Source organism: Erpetoichthys calabaricus, chromosome 18, assembly GCF_900747795.2.
Source record: "Erpetoichthys calabaricus chromosome 18, fErpCal1.3, whole genome shotgun sequence".
NCBI classification, from domain to species: Eukaryota; Metazoa; Chordata; class Cladistia; order Polypteriformes; family Polypteridae; genus Erpetoichthys; species Erpetoichthys calabaricus.
This window is the reverse complement of record NC_041411.2, coordinates 51,064,195-51,085,382: the sequence shown is the minus strand read 5'-3', so window position 1 is coordinate 51,085,382 and position 21,188 is coordinate 51,064,195. Positions and strand designations below refer to the sequence as shown.

General features: G+C 38.2%; 1 protein-coding gene across 1 annotated transcript in view; it reads right to left on the bottom strand.

The window, feature by feature from the left end:
• Window positions 1–294: 294 nt before the first annotated feature.
• The window catches only part of psmd8 (proteasome 26S subunit, non-ATPase 8), a 30,786-nt gene continuing 9,892 nt past the window's right edge, over window positions 295–21,188 (bottom strand). The window contains exons 5-7 of the mRNA XM_028824482.2: window positions 12,907–13,007; window positions 1,323–1,431; window positions 295–673 (exon numbers count right to left, since the gene is read on the bottom strand). Coding sequence (XP_028680315.1) covers window positions 536–673; window positions 1,323–1,431; window positions 12,907–13,007 — 348 coding nt within the window. The 3' untranslated portion in view covers window positions 295–535. The remainder of the gene's footprint in view (window positions 674–1,322; window positions 1,432–12,906; window positions 13,008–21,188) is intronic.

Sequence of the window (21,188 nt, the reverse complement as noted above, 5' to 3'; positions counted from 1 at the left end):
AGACAAAGTCACTATAGCCTCTTAGATATTAACTTCAGCACAGAATTGGAGAAAGAAGCATATCAATCAATCGACATGCACTTTTCAAAAGTGCATGTCCTTACACACCTTTAATACTACCTGGAGTATGCAAATATAGCAGAAGTATGGTACACTGGTTATGCAAGGCTTGTGAAAGTTGAAGCTGGAATGACTAGGCTCCATTTCCATGACAAACACGTACAATGATCACAACCATAAAAAAACCTCAGCCAATAAAAGAAACTTAGAGTGAAACACGCGTCTTCCCATTTCTTTCATTTTTACCACAATTTATTCCATTGGACAGGATCCATTTACAGACTTGGGACAGTAGGCTTAGTATGAAATGCCCACAAAAGGGCAGGAGGTGCATGTAATGAAAAACTGAGGGGAAAAAAAAAAAAATGACAGCTGCTTGCAATAATTACATTGTAATTACAGTCCTCTGATACGGCTTCCATACTAGGACAGAGTTTAAATAGATATGAACAAAGTCCACTGAAGAAGGAGGTTGCTAGACAATCATCTCCAGTTGACGTGCATATTCAATGACCTGGCGGGCCAACTCTGTAGATGGAATAGTGGACTCCTCTGGTTTTTGCTGCTGACAGCCAAATGTGTATTGGTTATTAGAGTTTAAATGCCAGCCACGCTGTGGAAGGAAACAAAACAAGCAGTCAAATACAAGGTGAAAGAGAAATGAAAGAGAACCCTGCAACCAGAGGAGCAGACATACATATTACTTGACCCATCTGGCTGGGAAACTTTGAACACCAAGTTTGTCGGCTTCCGTTATAAACGGAATATTAGATAAGATTAACTATTTGTCCCATGGGGAAATTAAAATGCATACAGCAGCCAAAACAAACAAAAGACTCACAGGACTAATAATCCATCCAATCAATCAATCGATAATAAATAAACTTAAGAACATCAGGTGGAAGTATTGAATTGCCTGATAGCAGTGGGCAGAGAAGACCCCAGAGAAACTTCTTAGTACACAGTGGTGGAATTAGCCTGTGGTTAAAAGTGCTAAAAACAGAGGGTCTCCCAGAAGGGATTTTTTTCATGCTGGCATCCAATTTTGCCATCTTCCTTTCCACAACAGCTTCCAGGTTGTCCAGGGTTTGCACTGTGATGGAGCAGACTTTCTTGGCAAGTTTGTTCAGGCATTGTGCTTCTTTTGTGCCTAGGATGCTTCCCCAGGCTTCCTGGCAAATTGGAACTCCACCACCAGTTCTTTAACAACATATTATGGCTGCCAAAAATTGCATTAAAGAAAACAGAGTTGAAAAGCATACCTTTTTTGCATAATCCGTCATCTTCTTAGAAGTAAAGAAGAGGACTCTTGTTGCTTCACTGAAGAGTACCTGTTCATATGCCTTCTCAATACAGCCAGCAATCTCATCTCTGCACCAACACATAAGCACAATTGAAAACAGAAGTAAAACACTTGGAAGTTTCCTGTATGCTTGTATTATGCAAAATACCAGTTCACCCTTTAAGAGTTGTGCCACATTTAAAATGTAATTTTTCTTAAAAGAATTTTAAAATAAAAGTAACACCCTGTGGAACTTGTGAATAACACTATCACTTGAACCAATAAAAGATTTTAACATTTAAAATTAAATGTTTTCATTTCAAAATATCTTAAAAGTTTGATAAAAGTTTCCAGTGGAAAGATGTTTGTTTCCATATAAGGAACACAACTATAGCAATAAAGAAATGTATGTGCTGTTTTCACCATGAATTAATGTTTTATACAGACAGAAAAGAGTTGAGTAGAAACATTTTGATGAGAACAGGTCATTCAGCCCAATATCAAATCAAATTTTGAAAATCCCTGAAGTCCATGCTTATGGATTTTCCAACACTTGGGCAAAACATACCCTTAATGAGCTTCAACTGTGTCCCCATCTTCTTACTGAACTCATTTTAAAGTAACAACGTGGATAAACTGTACTAACTCCTTTCAGAATTTTAAAAAACTTCAGCCTCCTCTCCTCTTAATCTCAGTTTACTCAACTGAAAAGGTTTAACTCCTTTAATCTTTCTAAGTCCAAGAATCAGCCTAGCTATATTTCTCTGCACCTTTTCTGGCGCGTTTTTTTTTTTTTTTTTAGGCCAATGACCAAAACTTCTTATTACTCCAGCTGAGGCCTTAACATTACATAGCTTAAGCATAACGTGCTTCGACTTGCACAGAAGAGTTCTTAGGCGCCGCCGTGAGTGGCAGCCTTTCCAGCAGCTCTGTGTACAACTATCTCTCCGATCACTCCTACCACTTTATGTGGACTCGTTTCCTGGACACTTTTTACTACTTGGACATGAATTTTTACACGTCGAGACTCTTCTACTTAGGTAGTCAACTTCTAGCGTGGCGAACAAAGGCCCGTGCCGGTGTGGTTCCCTATTTACCAGACAAGATAAGAAGGCCGTATTGTGGCAGCAGAGCTGGTGCTAAGCTAATGGCTAAGCAGGTAGCGAGGAAGTGGCGATACAAGCCTTCGGTGCCTTCTGTGATCCTGAGAAATGTGAACTCGCTACCAAATAAGATCGACGAACTGGCTGCGCTGGTGAAAAATTTCAGGACCTACACAGAATGCAGTTTGTTGTGTTGTGAATTACCCCCTGGGGATTAATAAAGTATCTATCTAATTAAGGCTAACAGAATGGTAGTGTACTCCACACATTCTGCCATATAATCTGGATATAGAAACTAACAAATCCATAATACTGTATTTTCAACAAGGTTAGCACTGTATACTTCAGTACACTTCAGATTCCAACAGAAGAATTCAGGACTACTTTACATTCCAGTTCTGAATATCCACAGCAAAATAACATGAACCTAATCTCTCTAAGAAACAGTTTTAAAAATTTCGTGGTCCAAGCACGTTCTGTCTGTATGTCTGTCCGCTTTTCACGAGAGAATTACTTAACGGATTTAGATCTGGCCGTTTTCTATAATTTGCTTGAACTTTCTGGTTGAGTTTGCGACTTCTCTCATCACTCTAAGTACCATAGTTCGCTTGCGGTACCGATGTATTTATGCAAATACAAGAGAGTGGCTGTGGGCAAAGAGCAGGGGGGTGGGGTCTTCCTCATTCACTCGCCAGCCTCTGTTCGAGTTGGTCTACGTCTTGCCACGTGTAGGGAGTACACATTGCCTCCGCTTAGCTAGCAATACCTGTTTGTTCAACAGACATTACTCCTTAACAATCTAATCTGTAGATAATGTTTGACGTTTTTGAGAGAGAGATCAGAGCTCCATGTGTTTTAGAGGGAAGGTGCCGATTGCCAGAGATCACGGCCATGTGTTTTTCTCCCCACATGGGGAATGCTTGCCCGTCAGAGCTGAACACAATCAGATATAGTGACAACGTCTATTGATTTTTAAAGTTTGTCCTGTTTCACTACTACATGGGCGAAGCACAGGGTACAGCTAGTAAGTTCATATAAGCATAAATTAACTCAAACATGAGGCCTATTTTAAATTGCTGAATACTTAAACCGACACTGAAGGTCCAGCTGTTTGCTCAGAGTAAAAATGTAGAGTAACAGTGTAGTAACTCACTATGCAATTCTAGGCAGGGCCATTTAAAAAAATAAATAAATAGAATGCTTTATGGACAACGAATGTGCCATTATACATGTGATGTGAACAGAGCCAGCTTGTGCCAAAATTTTGAGAAGTGCAAGCAAAAGAAACAAAGAAATCATGAAAGAGAGAGAGAGAGAAAAAAAAGAATATTCTGTTCAAGCACCATTTACAAAGGCAGCACATTTGAAGTACACATAAAATACAGAAACCTTATTGTGTTGGGGTGGTAACGACCTCATATCTATTAAGTAAAAAACAATTTTGGCACATTTTAGATAGAAAACATATATAAATAGTACGAGGTATACCTTGGGAGGGCGTCCACACACACTATGTTCTGTGATCGCAGTATCAAACATTTCCTGCAAAGGTTACCCATGTGTTTGTCATGACTTGTATAAATAATGCTTGTTTACCACTTTTACCACTAAAGAGGATTTCAGACTTGACATTTTTAGTCACGTTACTGATGGCTAATCCACTGGCATATGATCAGCTCACTGGTGTGGCTATTAGATGCAATAATAGCCCCGTAATAGGACCAGAACTTTTTTTTTTTTTTTTTTTTTTTTAAATAAATTTCACTTCAAGAAAGTTACAATATAATCAAGCTGATAAAATTTGCAGAACTTAACCTAACAGAACAAGAATTGCTGATTTCCTTGATCTTTCCCAGTTCTCAACGTTTATTTACTTTCATATGGTTTTTCATAAGTAGACTCACCTATAATTCTGAATGTCAAACTTTGTCATACAATAATGGCACTTGGTCATATGCTTAATCATTTTGTCTTGTTGAAGCCAATCTTTGTAGTCAGCATTTTCCAACCATTTCAAATTAAAGATGCATTTTCCTGGCATTTTAGCTACTCAATAAATCACAGTGACACATCTAATACACACAATGCAATTTAACTTGCTAACTACTTACCCTCTAAACCTAACTCAACAATAATAATCTGATGTACAGGCTAACAGCAACTACATATCTAGCACAAGCTTGGATGTCACAAGACAAACTGATATTATTGCGATATGTGGGTGAATTGTTATCAAAATATCAGATGTTTAATCTCATGATGCGACTACTGGAATTCAATTTATTATTTTCCACGACTCGAGTACCATTTACTTTTTTTTTTTTTTTTTGTTAATTTCAAGGACTTTTCAGTACTTCATTGTGGCTTGTTAATTTTTTATGATTCCTCTGGTTTTCCAGGACCCTTATGAACTGTTTCAAGTTTAAGACTGCACTCAAATCTAACATTTTTACTTCCCTAATGCAATATCCTTTATTTACTTACATTAATTTTAATCTAATAAAGCCTGCATTCTGTCCAAACTCCCTCTGTAATGATTCAGCTGATCCAAGATTTGACATTCTGCTCGATTTGATTTCATCCATTTATGTTCCTACCCAGATCACACCCATAATTTTAAAACAGCAACTGCCCAGGCATTGACTCCTAAGGAATACAAATTTTAACATCACCTAATTCAAATATGGTTCCTCAAACCAAAACTATTTGATTCATGTACTTTAGCTAATTTTGAACCAATCTAAACACTATGACCAGAATTTCAACTTCTTTACCACTAGAATTACCAGAGCCAACGAAAAAATGTGTAAATCCGGCCCACCTTAAATTCCTTCACACCTCTCCGTCAGCCTCTTTTGTCTTCTAAATGTGTCGATAAGCCCAAGCAGCCTGCTATACCATCCCCCCCTCCGCCTCAGAATGGGCAAGAAGTTCTCCCAGTTCCTACCTTGATTGATTATCTGGGAGTGAGCTATCCAGAATTACAAGGGGAAATAATTTGATGTGTGTTTTGTGTCTACAACAATCTGTATAAACACATTGTTAAAACAAACGTTTTTCATGTTTTAGTAATAAATAAAATGTAGACATGAACTGTATAATGTGTGAAGGCTGATGGCCAAATATCAAATAAACACTTTCACAAAAGGTGCAAGTACAATATGCCAGCTTCCATGGTGTATCTGTAAGATCTGCCGAATTACAATCTGGAGGTCGTGAGTTCGAAACTGGCTCTTACAATAAACACACACATTTGATTTGTGTCTGTAACAGCCTTTGTAAATTTAAAATACTTGTAAAAGTTAGCACTTCTGGAGCACGATGTCAACGCAGCACGGAGGAAAAAAAATTAAAGATACAAAAACTGTATATGGGACATTGGGTATAAATTTATTGTACTTGTAAAAGTTAAGATTTTTTTCAGTTTTATTCTCTGAATCACAATCACGCTGTAACCCCACCCCCTCCTGATCTGACTAAGTAACAGCACCAGCATAAATTCACACCTGATCTGATGCGGTTCGTTTTCAAATAATATTGCATTAGTGCGATGATGTTTTCTGATTGGTACTATTCAGGTCATAAAATGATTTCTTCAAAATGTCACATATATTGTTTCTCTTTCAGGTGTGTAATAGAAACCACAGTATAGAGAGAAGTGTGCGCATTGCAACAGGTACAAATGTCGTAAATGTAGGAAGGACGGTCCTTGCGTGTGTGTGAACTGTTAACATTTGAATGTGATGATTGCACATAGCGCTGAACTGACCTCTGTACTATTGTTGCCTCTGCATGTCCTTGAGTACAAAAGAAACACTAACATGTGGGGACCGGCAAGATTGGGCGGGGGGGGGGGGGGGGAATATGCAGTGTTATGCAAATGAAAATGAATAATATGAATAATGTTGCAACCGTGCCACAATGTTTTCTGAAATGTACTATACAGGTCATAAAATGAATAATTCCAAATATCATATATACCTATGACTTTTTTTTTTGACATCATAGACCATAAACAGTATGAGCAGGAACACTCAATAAAACTGGAAAAAAAAAAAAAAAACACAAGCAACGGTGAGATACGAAGAAGGCAGATTCACCAGCATTTGTGTGTCAGCTTTTATCCCTCCAGATCAGAGAATGTCCAGTTCCATTGCCTCAAACCACACACTCACATCTACATCTAGTCCCAGTTTCAAATAAAAACTAACAGCGTCAGATCCCTAGGGCGGTAGTATAGATCGTGACTGAGAGAATAAAAGGGGGGGGGGACGCCACGGTAACTTACTAGTCCTATAAATGTATACCGTCTGTTACAGACGCAAACCAAATGTATGTGTGTACTGTGTAGTATTAACAATAAGAGAAGCTCACTACTGAAAACGGCAAATATAGCAGACAGTCAGGGTCGAACCGGGGATTACAAGTCAGCAAATCTTACCGCTACACCACAGAAGCTACTGTATCATCCTTGAACCTTTTGTGAAAGTGTTTATTTGATCTTTGGACCTCAGGCTTCACACATTATCTAGTTTATGCAAACATTTTGTCATTTACTACTAAAATATGACAAACGTTTCTGTTTTAACAATGTGTTTACACAGATTATTGTATAAACAGAACACACATGAAATGCATGTGTTCCAAATAATATTATTTCCACTCTAAAACTCCAGCACTTCACTCCCAGATAATCAAGGCTTGAGCTGGGAGAACTTTGTGGATGTTCTGCGGCGGTGGGGGATGGAATAGCAGGCTGCCTGCTGCTTGTCTTAATCGGCACATTTACAGGACAAAAGACGCTGAGGGAGAGGTGCGAACGGATTTAAGGTGGGCCGGATCTACAAGTTTTTTCGTAGGCTCTGGTTATTTTAGTGTTAAGCCACATCTCCCTGTTTTTACATTTCTCATCAGAAAACTGTACTTAAACTGTACAAGTAAATTTACTTCTGCTTGTTAGATCACATCTGAAATGCACAAATATAGTTCAACACTTTCTACCCGATAATGTTTTTTCACTTTACACCTCTAATATATCACGTTCTGCAATACTGATCTGACGTAAACCTTCATTGTAGCTAATGAAAGATGGGTATATTGGTCTTACTTAAAGGTTCGTTCTTATTTGAAGGTACTCCTTTTGTTCACCAGATTTTCTGGAATTGGTTTACTTAAAAATAATATTTTTGCAAAAATACTTGTGTGGGCAATTGTGCACACAACTGGATACCTGACATTTAGATTATGCAACAGAAGTAACTTGACATTTTCTTCATGGAGGTTTTTATACCATTTGTTAACAGTTTAGCATTGAACCCATTAAGTCCACTGTGACAGGCAGGAACTTTCTAAAACTCCATTCTACATGAAAAAATAAAACCAAAACTTTTTCTAGGCCATTACTACAAACATGGGGCAAGTAACAGAAAAATATTTTAGGGGGAGTATTCCTTTAAGTCACACCAGTTTCATCATGGCAAAGTCCTTCCACTTTAGTATATAAGGGTTTAAATGCAGTCATTCTCAACATTTAACTGGAGGGGGCCTTCTGTGGCCACAGGTATTTATCCCAAACCACCACTTCTCTTAATTGGACACCTACCTCAAAAAAGCAAGTAATTATTTCCCAGTTTATTATTTATTTTTATTGTTAAACAACCACCCTGAAATTGCAAAGTAGATATGCCATATTGCTACTGTATGAAGCAGGAATTTGCATTACACGGGTAAGAATTTATTATTTTTACTTTTAAGTATATATTTTTAATGTTCTGGTTATTCAGACAATTATTTAATAAGTTAATTAGTTATGCTAAAAAAGCAAATTAAAACCAAGTATTTTAAGTTACAGAACACAACAAATGTCTGATTTTCCTATTTCTGTAAGTCTCACACTACTGCATATTCCTAAATGAAAAATAAATGAGGAGAAAACAGGTCAGCTAATTCATGACATTAAAGGTAACAATGACTAATTGAGACCCTGAGGACTGAACACTAAGAACCACTGATGTAGTACATTTAGTTAATTTCTGAATCATAAAGACAATCTCATTACTCAAGACTGTTGATTTTACAGAAGTGATTTATTTGGCGGACACCTTTATCCCAGTCTGTTTACAACATCTTACATGTAACTGGTTACATTTTTTGTTTATTACAATTGAAGCACTGACAACAGAAGTGACTTGCTCATGGTCATACACTGTCAGCAGTGTGATTTCAACCCTCGACATCGGAATCTGAAGACCAAAGTCTCAACTACTACACCATACTGCCTGCCTTTATCTTGAGGTTACAAAAAGTCATCCGTGTGTAACTGTTTGCGCGCAACACTATTGACTAAACAAAGACTTGAATAACCATTCTAATTCTTTTATTGAGCTTAAGTATAAGCAACGTGAGTGAAAGTACAGTTATGGTATTAACAAATGCACAAGTATAGTATGAAAAATGAAATACAATAAATCAGGATGCCATTTTGCACATGTGGAATAGCCAACATTGGTCTGTGCATAAAGTATAAATAAATCCTGAGCTATAGAAATATTTACTGTTAATGGTTTAAAATATTAAAAAGGTAGACAAATGCATACAGATATCAATGCTCATCAAAACCAATCTCATTAAGATTGTACATGATCAGAGAGCTAAATCCTGTCCCAATGTACATAGTGTGCTCAAATAGTTTCAATTTTGTATGGAAAATGGGATACTTGAGTGGCCAAAAATTAGGTCCTGTGTACTTCACTATGTGAATACAAATTACTACCACCAGTGCTTTACAGTGAAGGCTTCTTGACTCAGAACTAGCAAAAATAGAATAATTTTTTGCAGTTTATGAAATCTTTCAAAGACTGAGAACAAACATTTAAAGACTCTTTCTTCCATAGACACTCCATTATCAAGAGACAAGCTGAAGAATTCCACTGTAGGCAGGATGTCTCTCAAAAAAATAGCCAAAGGTTTGGCTGGCCTTTGACACAGATAACAGAAGAAACTCACCACTGTGAAGCAATTTATAATTCATATACAGGTGCTGGTCATAAAATTAGAATATCATGACAAAGTTGATTTATTTCAGTAATTCCATTCAAAAAGTGAAACCTGTATATTAGATTCATTCATTACACACAGACTGATTATTTCAAATGTTTATTTCTTCTAATGTTGATGATTATAACTGACAATTAATGAAAGTCCCAAATTCAGTATCTCGGAAAATTAGAATATTGTGAAAAGGTTCAATATTGAAGACACCTGATGCCACACTCTAATCAGCTAATTAACTCAAAACACCTGCAAAAGCCTTTAAATGGTCTCTCAGTCTAGTTCTGTAGGCTACACAATCATGGGGAGGACTGCGGACTTGACAGTTGTCCAAAAGACGACCATTGACACCTTGCACAAGGAGGGCAAGACACAAAAGGTCATTGCTAAAGAGGCTGGCTGTTCACAGAGCTGTGTCCAAGCACATTAATAGAGAGGCGAAGGGAAGGACAAGATGTGGTAGAAAAAAAGTGTACAAGCAATAGGGATAACCGCACCCTGGAGAGGATTGTGAAACAAAACCCATTCAAAAATGTGGGGGAGATTCACAAAGAGTGGACTGCAGCTGGAGTCAATGCTTCAAGAACCACCACGCACAGACGTATGCAAGACATGGGTTTCAGCTGTCGCATTCCTTGTGTCAAGCCACTCTTGAACAAGAGACAGCGTCAGAAGCGTCTCGCCTGGGCTAAAGACAAAAAGGACTGGACTGCTGCAGAGTGGTCCACAGTTGTGTTCTCTGATGAAAGTAAATGTTGCATTTCCTTTGGAAATCAAGGTCCCAGAGTCTGGAGGAAGAGAGGAGAGGCACAGAATCCACGTTGCGTGAGGTCCAGTGTAAAGTTTCCACAGTCAGTGATGGTTTGGGGTGCCGTGTCATCTGCTGGTGTTGGTCCATTGTATTTTCTGAAGTCAACGCAGCCGTCTACCAGGAAGTTTTAGAGCACTTCATGCTTCCTGCTGCTGACGAACTTTATGGAGATGCAGATTTCATTTTCCAACAGGACCTGGCACCTGCACACAGTGCCAAAGCTACCAGTACCTGGTTTAAGGACCATGGTATCCCTGTTGTTGATTGGCCAGCAAACTCGCCTGACCTTAACCCCATAGAAAATCTATGGGGTATTGTGAAGAGGAAGATGCAATACGCCAGACCCAACAATTCAGAAGAGCTGAAGGCCACTATCAGAGCAACATGGGCTCTCATAACACCTGGGCAGTGCCACAGACTGATCGAATCCATGCCACGCCGCATTGCTGCAGTAATCCAGGCCAAAGGAGCCCCAACTAAATATTGAGTGCTGTACATGCTCATACCTTTCATGTTCATACCTTTCAGTTGGCCAACATTTCTAAAAATCCTTTTTTTTGCATTGGTCTTAATTGATATTCTAATTTTCTGAGATACTGAATTTGGGACTTTCATTAGTTGTCAGTTATAATCATCAACATTAAAAGAAATAAACATTTGAAATACATCAGTCTGTGTGTAATGAATGAATCTAATATACAAGTTTCACTTTTTGAATGGAATTACTGAAATAAATCAACTTTGTCATAATATTCTAATTTTATGACCAGCACCTGTATTTCACTGTAAAGTGTTATTAGTTTCAGTAGAAAGTGTATGTATTTTTGTATTTGGTGTATATACTTTAAAAATGAATTAAGTTGCAAATAGCACCTTATTAAAAAATATTGTAAACAATGTGTATAGTCAGCACTAGCATTTTTGGTGTCAATATTGCACACTTATGTGGGAGTTATGTCAGTGATAGAAAGTCGTGGGTTTGGACAGAGGACCACACGTGCAGTTTTGGATATAATAAATCAAAGTGGCTCCCTATTGCCTTGGAGTTACACATCTACACAGGAAATATCTAGGTCAGCTAATAGGTTGACCAGTACAGGGTTCAGTGTCCATTCCTACCCTCTTTTGAGCTATGCTAGCACCATCAGTGATGATACATTAACTTGGGCATGAGAAATCCAACGCCTCTTGTATTTCTTGTTCTTCCTCCCTGGGAGCTGGATGCGAGGTACATAGTGCACCTTGAGTGAATAACAACTTACTTTAGGTTCGGTGAACCTTCCTTCTTGCCTTTCAGAGGTCACACCAGATATTATCTCGTCTCTTTCCCTTTGACAAAACACTTCCGCTTATTTACTCTATCAATGCTATTTTGCCCAGTGGCGCTGTTGTGTTGGCAGTAGTCAACTGGCAGCTACAATTGTCTGCATAGAGCACCACACAATTGCTCACCTCCCTGCTGTGCCTTGCCATCATACCACATCACATACTACTTCCTTTTTAATAGCCGTGAAGTCACGATCATATTGAAGATATTTGGGGGGTTGGAGATATATGGTCAGATTAATTCCCCTAGTGAAGTTCGGATCACATCGAAAGTATGGGGGGTTGGGGTTGTTGCTGTTGAAGAATTGTTTACTTTTGGTGCCACAAAAATCCTGAAATGCTGGTTACCATACCACTTCAAAATTTGGATTTTTCTAAACTTTTCCAGTATTGGTATACCATGCAACCCTCTTGCCTACACATTATTATTCAAAGATAAACAAAGAAAACATGGTCTGCTTATCTTTTTTTCAATAACGTCACCAAATTTTAAATCAAAAATCAGCCAACACATTTAAGATTTAGGGGCAATTTGTTTTTCTATTTTTTTTTTTTTTTTTAAACTCTTAAATATTGAAATATCGGAGTAGATTTGGCAAAGGTGGAGGACTTTAAATACTTGGGATCAACAGAACAGAGTAATGGGAGTGTGGAAGTGAAGAGAATGCAGGCAGGGTGGAGAGGAGTGTCACGAGTGATTTCTGACAGACAGGTATCAGTGAAAGGGAAGGTCTACAGGACGGTAGTGAGGCAGGCTATGTGGGTTGGAGAAGGTGGCACTGACCAAAAAACAGAAGACAGAGTTGGAGGGTGTGGCGAGGATGGATAGGATTAGAAAAGAGTATATTAAAGGTTTAGCTTAGGTTGGACGGTTTGGAGACAAAGCCGGAGAAGCATGATTGCGTTGAAGGCCTATGAGGAGGTTTATGGATGTATTGAGAGAGGTCATGCAGGAGGTGGTTCTGACACAGCAAGATACAGAAAATGAGAACAACCAAATGACAAACAAATATTGATATATCAAAATGTCATTTTACAGCCCATTTTCAGATATTTAATTAAACAAGTGTTTATGTGGATGAGTGAATAAGTCGGGACAGTGAATAAGTGAATGAGTCAAATTTTGCACTATATGAATAGATTTTTGTACTCAAGTACTTCTACAATTTCAATAAGAAGTTAACAAAAAAGCTGCTTCTAAAACAGTACTGTATACTAAATACAAACAGCAACGGTTTGCATTGGTTCTTCATACATGTTACCTGTCCACTTACCGGATTGTGTCAAGAAGAATGTCAATAAAAAAGGTGTAACTTTCAGCAGGAATGTTCCCTTTTGCTAGGAAGACTTTGTTGTAACTTCCCTCCATCAGATACTGGAAAGAGATTAAAAACCAACTGAAATGAAGTCTGTAGCATATATACTAAAATTAATGACATGTGTTATTGAATTTAACTATACAGCATTTTAAATATTCAGCCTATAGTTATATCTGCATGCAATTACCTATAAATGGGCTATTGAAACTCAAAAATGTTGCACAAAACAATCAGTTGGGTGTTTAACAAAATGTTGCCAATTAAGTGGATTTCAAAACATTGCTATGCTATACTAGGAATTAACTGGAATGACAGTTTTATCTGAACATACAAAAAAGGGCACATATTTACAGTTCAGAAACCATAATAAACACTGAAAATTACTTATGCTGAGGAAGAAAAAAAAATTACTCTGCAACTAATATATTGATGAAATAAAACACCATTTTCCCTTTAACTAGACCTTTCAAGTCCACAGCCTCCTTTTTTCTCTCTCTATTTTAAATGCTGCAGAAGACTTAAAACAGCTTTAAGACAGGGTAACATTAAAACTTATGTTCCTTATTGGCAGAGCTGGCTCACACAATGTAAGGCTACATCCATCAGCAATTAAATAGGTTACAACATAAAAAAAAAAAAAAAAAAAAAAATACATGGGATTGATTGAACCACACTTTGAGAAAAATCATGTTTATCTGCTGCCTCAATAACTCACTCAGGTAATTTTTTAATGCACTACTCCCTTTCATCTGTGCCCTTCAGTATGTAATTAGCTATTTAACTGAAAGAATTCTGCTAGATCATTGATTTGACCTTCAAGTAACGATCTTCATTCAAGATTCAAAATATTTAATTCCGTTAGTCTGCCAGAAGAAGACATGCTCTTTCAGGACAGCTTCATGAGCTGCTAGGTCTTTTTGTTATAGACATGTAATCAGAATAACTGCCTATACTGTAGAGGCTAGAGACTGAGCATTATGTATCTTGATTTGTATTAAATACGTTTTATAAAAATAAACGTACACTTTTGCTTTCCTTTTTAAAAAAATGTTTCTGCACATTGCCTGGCTGATAAACAAAGTTGTATTAACCCTTAAACCACCACACACTTGGGGGTTAATGCACCCCTGCACGGCAAATACTTTTTGCTGCACTTTAAGTAAACATCACAATTCACAAAGAAAATGTGAAAATTTAATGGAACACACATTTTTTTTTTCATGCAAACAGCATCACAATTACTGCAACACGGATCATTTTACACACTGCCAACAAACTGTATATTATATATATATATATATATATATATATATATATATATATATATATATAAAAAAAAAAAAAACTACTGCAACAGTCTATTATATTTACAAGGTGCAACTGATGCCATTGATAAAATTCAGTAAATCACCAAGCCACTACTGCGCTTGAACTGGCTGCACGCAAGCACACAGAGGTAAGTGCTGATGCTTGCATGCTAGTCTAGTGCAGCAGCGGAGTCCCAGAAACAGTGATGCTGCAGTTCTGCCGGGGCCAGCAGTGGTCATGAACTGGTTGCTCAACGAATATACAGCACTGACTGATCAGCTCTGGTGTGCTAGCGAATTGCTCTGTGAAGTGACTATAGCCAGTTGCAGCATTCTATGAATATACTCTGTCCCTGTGTGCTGGCAAATTGCACCGAGATACAAATATAGCCGGGTGCAGCATTCAATGAATATACGTCGCCGAATATACTCTGCTCCGGCGTCCTGGCAAATTGCAGTAGGAAACTACTTTAGCTGGTTGCGGAGTTCAACGAATGTAATTTGCCAAATATACTCTGCTCCGGCATGCTGGCAAATTGTATTGGGAACCAACTATACCCGTTTCCAGCAGTTTAAGGGTTAAACAGTAAAGTCCTAGATCTAGTTCAGAGTTTAATTCCTGTATGTCTATCACCTATCATGTATTAATTTTGACATGCATCACTTAACATCAGCAGTGGGTTGGCACCCTGCCCGGGATAGGTTCCTGCCTTGTGCCCTGTGTTGGCTGGGATTGGCTCCAGCAGACCCACGTGACCCTGTGTTCAGATTCAGCAGGTTGGAAAATGGATGGATGGATGGATCACTTTAACATTACAGTCCTTCTGTCAGGAGTCTGATTGGCTAGGTGTTTATGGATGTATTTTCCTGCCTTCCAGCTTTTCTATTCCTCAAACCTTTCAGCATTTAGACACATTTTACAAGTTCACTAACTAGATTAGAAAAGTCATTAACCTCCTTAGCATACATGTTGATCTCGAGAAAAAAATAAAACACGTTGCATTTTTTGGATTGAAAAATTACGTACAGTAATCCCTCCTCGATCGCGGGGGTTGCATTCCAGAACCCCCCACGAAAGGTGAAAATCCGCGAAGTAGAAACCATATGTTTATATGGTTATTTTTATATTGTCATGCTTGGGTCACAGATTTGCACAGAAACACAGGAGGTAGTAGAGAGACAGGAACTTTATTCAAACACTGCAAACAAACATTTGTCTCTTTTTCAAAAGTTTAAACTGTGCTCCATGACAAGACAGAGATGACAGTTCCGTCTCACAAAAGAATGCAAACATACCTTCCTCTTCAAAGGAGTGCGCGTCAGGAGCAGAGAATGTCAGAGAGAGAGAGAGACAGAGAAAAGCAAACAAATCAATAGGGCTGTTTGGCTTTTAAGTATGCGAAGCACCGCCGCACAAAGCAGTTGCAAGGAAGGCAGCAGCTCACACCTCCTCCGTCAGGAGCAGAGAATGTCAGAGAGAGACAGAGAGACAGATAAAAACAAAATCAAAAATCAATACGTGCCCTTCGAGGTTTTAAGTATGCGAAGCACTGTGCAGCATGTCGCTTCACGAAGCAGCTGCACAGAAGGGAGCAACGTGAAGGTAATCTTTCAGCATTTTTAGACGAGCGTCCGTATCATCTAGGTGTGCGAACTGCCCCCCTGTTCACACCCCCTCCGTCAGGAGCAGAGAATATCAGAGAGAGAGAGAGAGAGAGAGAAAAAAGTAAAAATCAATACGTGCTGTTTGATCTTTTAAGTATGCGAAGCACCGTGCAGGAAGCATATCGCTTGATAAAGCAGCCATTTGTAAGCCCAACAAAGAAGAGAGCAATGTGAAGGTAATCTTTCAGCGTTTTTTGAGGAGCGTCCGTATCCTCTAGGGGTGCGAAGAGCTCACAATATATTTGAGGAGTTTTATTTAATAGGTAATACGCGCTCTGGTTGGGTAGCTTCTCAGCCATCTGCCATCTTGTATGAAATCAACTGGGCAAACCAACTGAGGAAGCATGTACCAGAAATTAAAAGACCCATTGTCCGCAGAAATCCACGAACCAGCAAAAAACCCACGATATATATTTAAATATGCTTACATATAAAATCCACAATAGAGTGAAGCCGTGAAAGTCGAAGCACGATATAGCGAGGGATTACTGTATTTATTAAATCTGATGTTTCTACTATAAAATGTGCAAAACACTAAAGAGTACAAAGTCAGAAGTATAGAAAGTACAATGATGCAAATAATGAATAATAAAAATAATGCTAATACCATATATACTATCAAAATGTGTCATTTGCATAGTATATCTTAAAGCACGGTGAAATACACAATCCAACTTAACAGTTGGGACAATATTAACGTGATTCATTGTGGATTTTCTTTCCAGAGTGATCAGGTTTTGAACACCACACTGCACATATGTGATTGACACCATCATCACTTTTGTATTCATCAGAATCACTTTTACTGTGCATTTCAATTTCACTGCCTGAAGACAGATTTACTTCATCATAACTATTTGTATCACTGTCAAGAGCGAGCAACACCTCAGCTGCTGAAAAACATTTCTTACGAGACTCGACTATGAGGCTAGGAGAAGACATGTCAGCATCGTTGCCTGGGTAACACTTGGGCCTGCTGCTTACGCAAGACACTGCTATATCATTTCCAAAGCAATGCTCGGCACTAACACTGTTGGCACTTTTACAGCCCGGGTCTAACACTTGCGCGAGACGGATCTATACAGTTGCCCAAGTGATGCTCAGGACTAATGCTAAGGTGTTTAAATATAATGATTTATAATGATGATTATCAATTTCTGAAGAACTTCATGGAAAGTCTCACACCTTGTGCAGCATTCTTCACTTAAATGAGCTTGGGGTCTCTGGACTATTAACCCAAGTACCACACATATCCCTTGGGGACAAATAAAATAGCTATGCTAATAAATGCATTCAAGATTAATTGAAAATGCTCATGTCTATTATCACACTTGCCTTCCGCTTGATAATGCCAGGACAGACCTTGACCCTTTAGACCAAATATTGGATTAAGCTGGATTAAAAAAAAAAAAAGTTTTATTGAAATTTAGCCTCAAATTAATAAGTGATTCTAAAATCATTTTATGCTTATAAATAAAAATACTGTATCTTGACAACACTCTTTTGGTCAATCTTACCTCAACATATGCATAAAATTTGCTTACTAGATGGCAGTAAAATAATTGAAATGGAATCTCCAGAATGTCCTTAAGCTATTATAAAGCTGGATTCAATTTCTTTTGTGTCTGTATTGGCCTGTATTTCTATCACTAGCTGTTTTCTGACATGAAGGCTATAACGCAAACTCCTCAGTGTAAACCTTACAGAGAATATAAAAAGGAACACTGCTACACTTTCTAACTGAAATTTCAGTTTAATCAAACAAAAATCAAGACAGTCTGTCAGACCTTTCTGAACTTTTAAAAATATCTTGTAACCAAGAATATTAAACAGTGGACTTGAGACACCTTCAGGGTCAGTTCAGTGGTTGCTTTGTATCCAGTGCTGCTGGAATAGGCACTAGCTCCCCTCAATAAAAACCTAGAAAACAGATTTTTCTGATGAGGCCTATTTACAGTTTTGTGATCTACTGTATTTCATTCAGAAATGAACATAAGGTACATATTAAGCCTCGGTTCAAATTGCTGTACATTGAAAAGGAGATTGTATTAAGTGGGCTAAAGTATAAAAGCAGCCCAACTACAATTCATTAACCCAATTAAAACAATGCTTAAACTGCAGAAGTCAACCACATTAGGAGCATGAGCAAGGAATAACTAATGACCAGTGGTCAGATGAAATCAGACAGCAAGTAAAATGTAACAAGAAAACATGTTACCAATCAACATGTCTGACAGCAAAGATTTTCCCCAGCTATTTAACTTGAGCCAGAGAACCACATTCCATCTAGATGCACTGAAAGCTGCCATACAGAAAAGTGCCAAAAACCTTGCCAGCCACAGCCAATAAACTCAGACTCACAACTAACTTTCTGACTGCCCTAATAGTTTCCACAATTTTAAGCTTATGCACTTAAAAAGAAACGACTTGTGAATATTGAGTTGAATACAAGGCTTGAGCTCTGAACTTTAACATACAGTAGTCTCAGCAACTAAATGATTACCAAGAATTTCTAAATTGGAAATTTTTTGGAGGGATTGAGTTTTGAATTCCAAACCTTCCGTCCCTCAAGGCCGTCCATACTATAACAAAAGTGTTTCCACTACAGTTTGTAAATGTATGGCTACTTTTAAACTCACAAAAACCAACTATGGTAATCACCAGGGTACGTAATGGGTGGATCACCTGTTTTTTAATTAACTCATTTTTTGCAAAGAAAAAGACAAAAGTACATTACAAATTATAATTATCAAGGAGCACACAGATGTGGAAAGGTACAAGACCATCTGAAAAGCACTGAACATTCCTCAGAGCTCACGTCAGTGCATCATATGGAAGTGGAGAAAAAGGGGGGAAAAAATACAGCTACAATGTCAAGTTACCATACTAAACTTACAAGCTGAACAAGAATGACACTTGTTTGTCTGTGGAGATTTACATATTGTTACTTTCAGGTTTTGAATTAAAATTCTTTTTTTTTTTTTGGAACAATGCAGTAAAATGATTGAGAAATAGAAATTCCTAGTCAAATTGATCAAAATACCAAGTCATGATAATATACATGAAAACAGGATTGGGGATACTTTAAGGGACAGTATTTCCCTTGATCCTAGGCTTGGCATCATTACAGAAGTCTGGAAATTGTAGTGACTTAGCAATAAATGAGCTAATTTCCATTCATTCTGAAAATTCAAACAAATGTAACTACTGGACATGACTGTAGGCCAAAAACATGGTGTTTTGTTTAACTAATGAAAGTACTCTGGGCAGTTAAATGGATAGTTCGCACAACTCTTGATGTAGAAACTTACAAGGAAAGATGCTGAATTATACACAAACTGACTCTTGCCGCTTTATATTTTTCAGATTAAATTTTTCTATATTTCAACCATGTCACTGTAATTCAAGGACTCTGTTACACATGTATTAGTCGGAAAATATTTGCAACAGAGCAAATACAACACTAGATATCTATTATAAAAAACAAACGAAACTAGCTACAACCAACATTAAATTATATAATCTCAGATCTACTCAACTTAACAAAAGATAATTATTCATGACTTGATTTCATGCAATGGACTGCAGCCATTTTCAGGAGTGTTTCCTGATGACCATGAACTAAAATGAGCAAGTAAAGAAAACATATTTGGAAGGAAGCACAAGCCAGGCTCATGTGAAAATATAAACTTTTAAACAAATGTGTCAGACACTGCTGCAATGGAAAACTGAAATGAGGATCAGTCAGCATTAAAATTTAAGAAACTAGGGGGCTGTGCCCCCCTCCTCGCTTCACTCCCAAAACGTCATGCGCTACGTGCCCAACAACTTCACAACTCTACCAGTCGTGTTGTGGGGGGGGGCTGAACGCACCCCAAGGAGACATGGTCACTCCTTTAACCCCCCCACCTTTTAAAAGGTGATACAATGGGAAACTTTTTTTTTTTTTTTAAGCCACCTCTTTGCTCGATCAGCTGCTGCTGTGCTGCGTGATCTGCATCTCGTGCAGTGCTCTGAACATTTAAAAGCCTGTACAGCAGCTGTCTGTCTCACTGCCTTGTCTCTCTTCTCCCCCACACATCCTCTGCTCCTGTTGGGGGTCCCGCTCCAGACGCACATCCCTTTGAAGAGGAAGATTTTTCTATTTTTTTTAATAGAGAGACAGAACTATGTCCTCCGACTACACACGGAGCTCGATTCACCCTTGAAAGAGACTTGTTTGAATAAAGTTTGTCTCCAAAATCTCCTGTGTATCTGTGCAACTCTGTGACCCAAGCTTGACAGTGTATGTGGATTTCACTTTCACCAAACAATAAATCTTAATTCTCGCGGATACGCCTCTTCATTGGGAAGAAACACTACTTTTCCCTGATGGAAACAGGAATTAAATGATCTACAAGTCTCCGACTTAAAGTTTAAATCCAAACAATACAGTGGGGCAAAAATGTATTTAGTCAGCCACCAATTGTGCAAGTTCTCCCACTTAAAAAGATGAGGCCTGTAATTTTCATCATAGGTATACCTCACCTATGAAAGACAAAATGAGAAAAAAAAAATCCAGAAAAATCACATTGTCTGATTTTTAAAGAATTTATTTGCAAATTATGGTGGAAAAAAAGTATTTGGTCACCTACAAACAAGCAAGATTTCTGGCTCTCACAAACCTGTAACTTCTTCTGTAAGAGGCTCCTCTGTCCTCCACTTGTTACCTGTATTAATGGCACCTGTTTTATATTGAAACGAGTTCAAAGACACCTGTCCACAACCTCAAACAGTCACACTCCAAACTCCAGCTTGGTGTGAAGAAATCAACTGTGGGAGCAATTATTAGAAAATGGAAGACATACAAGACCACTGATAATCTCCCTCGATCTGGGGCTCCACGCAAGATCTCACCCCGTGGGGTCAAAATGATCACAAGAACGGTGAGCAAAAATCCCAGAACCACACGGGGGGACCTAGTGAATGACCTGCAGAGAGCTGGGACCAAAGTAACAAAGGCTACCATCAGTAACACACTACGCCACCAGGGACTCAAATCCTGCAGTGCCAGACATGTCCCCCTGCTTAAGCCAGTACATGTGCAGGCCCGTCTGAAGTTTGCTAGAGAGCATTTGGATGATCCAGAAGAGGATTGGGAGAATGTCATATGGTCAGATGAAAAAACTCTACTCGTCATGTTTGGAGGAGAAAGAATGCGGAGTTGCATCCAAAGAACACCATACCCTACTGTAAAGCATGGGGGTGGAAACATCATGCTTTGGG